Source organism: Glycine soja, chromosome 11, assembly GCF_004193775.1.
Source record: "Glycine soja cultivar W05 chromosome 11, ASM419377v2, whole genome shotgun sequence".
Lineage (NCBI taxonomy): Eukaryota > Viridiplantae > Streptophyta > Magnoliopsida > Fabales > Fabaceae > Glycine > Glycine soja.
In genome coordinates, this window is record NC_041012.1 from 36,564,645 (window position 1) to 36,569,568 (window position 4,924).

At 32.7% G+C, this 4,924-nt stretch overlaps 1 protein-coding gene across 1 annotated transcript; it reads right to left on the reverse strand.

Annotated features, from left to right (window-relative positions):
- Window positions 1-2,746: 2,746 nt before the first annotated feature.
- LOC114375937 (serine/threonine-protein kinase-like protein ACR4) lies at window positions 2,747-4,708 on the reverse strand. The gene has a single exon (XM_028333806.1). It carries the CDS (start codon window positions 4,409-4,411, stop codon window positions 3,410-3,412), a length of 1,002 nt encoding a protein of 333 aa, XP_028189607.1. The 5' UTR covers window positions 4,412-4,708; the 3' UTR covers window positions 2,747-3,409.
- Between the last annotated feature and the right edge of the window lie 216 nt (window positions 4,709-4,924).

Consider the following 4,924-nt stretch of genomic DNA (forward strand, 5'->3'; position numbering starts at 1 on the left):
AAAACTTATTTAACATTATAATTTATTAAGTGCTTAATTTATTGCTGGTAATTATGAGGTACGAGTATGACAAAGTTCGATAAGGAAACTTATCTATAGGAAATTGCCTACATATATAGGCGAAGTCTAGGTGAACCAGCTTTTATGTGGTTTATCATGTACCACAATTTTTAACCCTCAGGTTAAAATTAAACTTTTCACTTCTCTATAAATATGTATTTATGGTAATTGAACTTAGGTATTATCTCTCATAAACTCAACATATAATGTGAATTCAGCTGCATCTACTTAATTACCAGCATATTAAAAAAGGAACTCTAGGAGATATGATGTATAAAAATAGGGAAGAGCGGAAGAATCCATAAAAAGTTAAAGTCCAAAATTGTTGTTGGTTCAATGTAATTTACAGGTTCTTTGACTCTTTTGATTCATAAAAATTAATTAATAATATTATATTTTGATACTGGCTCACCTTATATATACGACTACATAATTTTCAAATTAAACAAATTAAAATCTTAATTTTAGATTATTAACCTTAAGAAAACAAAAAGCTTATAATAATGATATGAGTTTGTGAATTCAAATTCATCCATGCATGCCACATAAATCTGTGTAAGGTGCAAAAAATAAAAGTGATCCAAAAGAAAAGGTATTGACCATAACATGTACGATTTTATATACTATACTACTGTCCAAGAACCATAGCCTTATATGCTATAGCCGTATATTACAATTTAAAACGTCATCACTCATCGCTCGACAGCCCATGCTTCGGTTTTTCCTATCCTATCATCATAAAAATTTCAATGATTTTTCCTTTGAGAATCGCTCCTTCCCTTAATAATTAAGGGAAAGTTAATTTTAAGATCAACCTTTTGCATATATGTTTAGGGGCCGACAAGAAATTCGCTTTCATTGTGGGTCATTTTCGAAGAGGGAAAATCAATTGGTGTGGTCATTAGCATATAGGCAACACAATTCATAAAAAGACAACGAAAACGCAATTATTGAGTGTGAATGCAAGACTTTTGCTTCAAAAATATAACTACTGAGTAGTAATTTGTCAATTGGTAACTTTGTATTTAGAGATAGGTGCATGGCCTGCATGCAGTGCAGTCCTTAGACCAGTGTGCTGTGCATAACACAGTTTGTGTGGCAAGGTTTAAACCAAACAAAATATAGTTCTCTTAATTGTGGATTTACGCGAGTTAAACCGTAAAACTAGCTCGTAGAGAAATGGCTTTAGTTTGCAACAACTAACTCATTTACCTATATGAAAAAACATTTCAATTTTTTAAAAACTATATTCTTAAAGTTAAAAAATAAAAACAATCAACTTACTCATAGACCATTTGAGTTAGACCACAAATGAGAAAAAACCGCACTCGTATGTACACAAACATATACATGCATCTTACTATAAATATATTTTATACTTCTTTCACTCTTTTTTATAAGACCCGATTAATTAATTCATCAAAATTTTGAAAAAAAAAATAGTTAATTTAGTTAATAATATTAAATCTATTTTAAATTTTCATATTTTTTTCAAAACTACCCTCAATATTAATGAAATATACTCTTATTCTTTTTTCACTGTTTTTTATTGACTATAATTCTTTTAATCTCTCTCATCATTAAAATATGTATTGCTTTAATTTTTATTGGCTATCTATGTGAAATGGCAGAGTAAAATCTCAACAAAAAAAAATCATGCAAGACAAAGTTAGACTCCAAAGAACTTAAGACATTAATGTATTCCACTTATGATTTGATGAACTTAGAAATGATCCAAAATTAACGATATTTTTGTAAAAAAAATAATAAAAGAATTTAAAATAAATTTTAATAAATTATTCGTGGCCAAAATATTGTGGTTGAATTTCAAATGATTACGAACTTTCCTATGCATACATTCGATTTTCTTGGGTCTGATTTCAATATGTAAGAGCAATGAATTAAGTTCACACAAGATGTTGGGCCTCCCTAGTTTAGTTCAGTTAGACTCTCGGGAGGCAGGGAAATTCTGTTTGGGACTTTGTTATTCTCTGTTAAATTCACACAATCACACCCTAATATTTTCTTTATTTAATTTTTTATACAAAAATAAATATAAAAAAAACAAAGCTTCTGTGAATAACTTACCATAAAAATGTGTTTTCATTGTGTTATTAGGGAGTGTAACTTTTGCAATTCACGAGAGAAACAATTTTGTTATGCATTGTGAAGTCACGCCCCTAATAGGCTAATATCAATTATTATATATTGAAAGCGTGTTTGTATTATGTCGTTTTAGTCAGATAGATAATGAAAATATTTTTTTGTTGTTTATTTCAAATAACACACAGCATATAGAAATATGTATCCTTCAAGAATATAATTAAGAAAAAGGGGTAAGCTGATTGTGAAATTTTTCCTATAAGATAAAATAAAAATCCATGCATGAGAGAGAAAATGTAGTTGAAGTAGCTAAAACAAAGTCAAAATATTCAATAACTTCAAGAAATAAGAGACACAAAGACCTAAAGTTATTTCAACAAAAAAAAAATAAGTTTTTAGTTCAAAATAAAATATGGAAGTGTATGTGTCATTACTGACTATATAAACAGGAAAAATAGCTGGATCAAATATTAATTAAAAGTATGCATTATGATCATATGTAAAGTAAATGTGTTCAACTTTTTTTTTACTGCAAATGTGTTCAACTTAAAACTATATACGTATACACATGGTCACCGGCATAAGAATGCAAAATCTGCGTCCTTTATTTGCAGTATTTATGGCACATGTTTTGAATAATCAAAGTCTGAAAAAGAAAACACCTATACACAAATTAAAATAAAAGGCTGATTAAAACAGAGACCAGAAAAAATAACAAAAATCTAGGGTCCCTTTCCCTTTCGTCAACAAAAGGATCCCCACACCAAAGGGAACCATAAATTGACAGAAGTTGCCCTAAATGATGAACCTATTTCAACGTTCCTATAACATGATTTTGAAATTTCTCAACCTGTCATAGCTTGGGTACAAAGTCCCTCATTAATAGGCAAAACATCCCATGCGAGTAAAACTTGTAAAGCTTATAATATATAGTTTACACTTTACAGATCAGAAGTGCATACCAACTTTTTTCCCATTTGGGTAACGGGTATCCGTCCGAATTGTCCAAAAATTGAAGGCAATTGCTCCTATCAAATTGAGTATTGGACTTCATAGTGACTCCGAGACTCACAACCAACAAGAAAAATTATTTAGTCTAGAATCACCACATGCATATCTATGGTCTTGATCTTGAATCATTTTCACACTATATCTACTCAAGTTTTTAAAATTAACAATACTCAAATATGTGTCATGTAAAAATTCGAAGAGATCGTCCAGAACCACATGAGAATTTCTCTGATAATCATATGCACACTTCCATCTCTATATTGTTCAAAATAGTTGTCACTTGAGCAATGGAAGGCCTACACTTCCTTGAATTACCAACACAAGCTGAAGCAACTTTGGCTAATCTAACTAGAGGCTTCATGTCAGAAGGAATCACCAACCTAGCATCCAAAAGTTCACCAAAACTCATTTCCTTGATCAAAGGCAATGCCCATTTAGCTATCAATCCTTCCTCACACCCTCTACCACTTAATAGCTCAAGCATGATCACCCCTAACCCATAAACATCACTTTCCTTGCTAGCACCACCCCCTTCTTCATTCCAATACTCATCATCCACATACCCTACTAGCCCTCTCTTTTCTCGGGGTGCCAAAAAATTGAGACCATAATCACAAATCCTAGGACAAAAATTGACATCAATTAAAACATTTGAGGACTTGACACACCCATGTACAATGTTTGGTGTCGCCACTTCATGAAGGTACTGAATCCCTCTAGCTGCTCCAGACGCAATTCTGATCCTCTTGTTCCAATCCAAGAGTGATGCACCATTAACATTTTGATGCAAATAGAAATCCAAACTCACCATTCTCCCAAACTCCATCACTATGATCCTCTCGCCCGGTGCTTCGGAGAATCCTAGGATAGAAACAATGTTGGGGTGTTGAGCTGAAGAGAGCCATTTCAACACTGATGAGAATCCAAATCCTGCATTGCTCAACACAAGAACGGAATGAATCCTTTTCACAGCCACAAGTTCTCCATTCTCTTGTACACCGGCATACACGGTTCCTACGCGACCCTTTCCCAGAATTCTGCTATGGTTGAAGCCATCAGTGGCAGCATGAATGTCCATCAATGAGTATGCACGAGCACAATGCTTCACAGCAAGTGTTTCTTCTGATTCAACCGGTTTCTTCTTGCACACAAGATAGAGAACAACAGCAAGAACAAAGAAGGATATGGATAGAGTAACCATGACCACATCATAAGCAATGTACGTGCCATGGTTCATTATTTTGCGACCCTTTTTTTATTATTTTGGATGATGCAAGATGTTGCACAATTGATTCAATTTCTTTTGGTTGTGATGTTGGAGTAATTGAGTGGTGAAGAAGAGAATAGAGGTAAAGGAAGAAGGTGGAAAAAAGGGAAGAGATTGGATTGTTTTTGTCAAAGAGAAGTGTGGAAACTAGCTTATAATATATGTGATTCAAAGTAGGTGAGAGATCAAACCGTTGAAGTGAAGGTTGAAAAAGAAAAGAGTGGATTTGTTTGACAAAAAAGGGTGGATTGGTGAGAAAATTGAGAAGTTTATAATTGAATTTAGCTGTGGCAGTTCATTGTTGGCTGCTCAGCCACTCTGTTTTAATTACTGAAAGGATACTTTAAAATGACACGACATAGTGAAGATTTTAAGGATACGACTTATATGTCATGAGAATGTCGGTTTGAATCTTCTTGTGAATGTGAGTATGTTGTTAATAAATAATGTTTATGCAAGTTTAGTTTGAGTCGTCAAATCTGT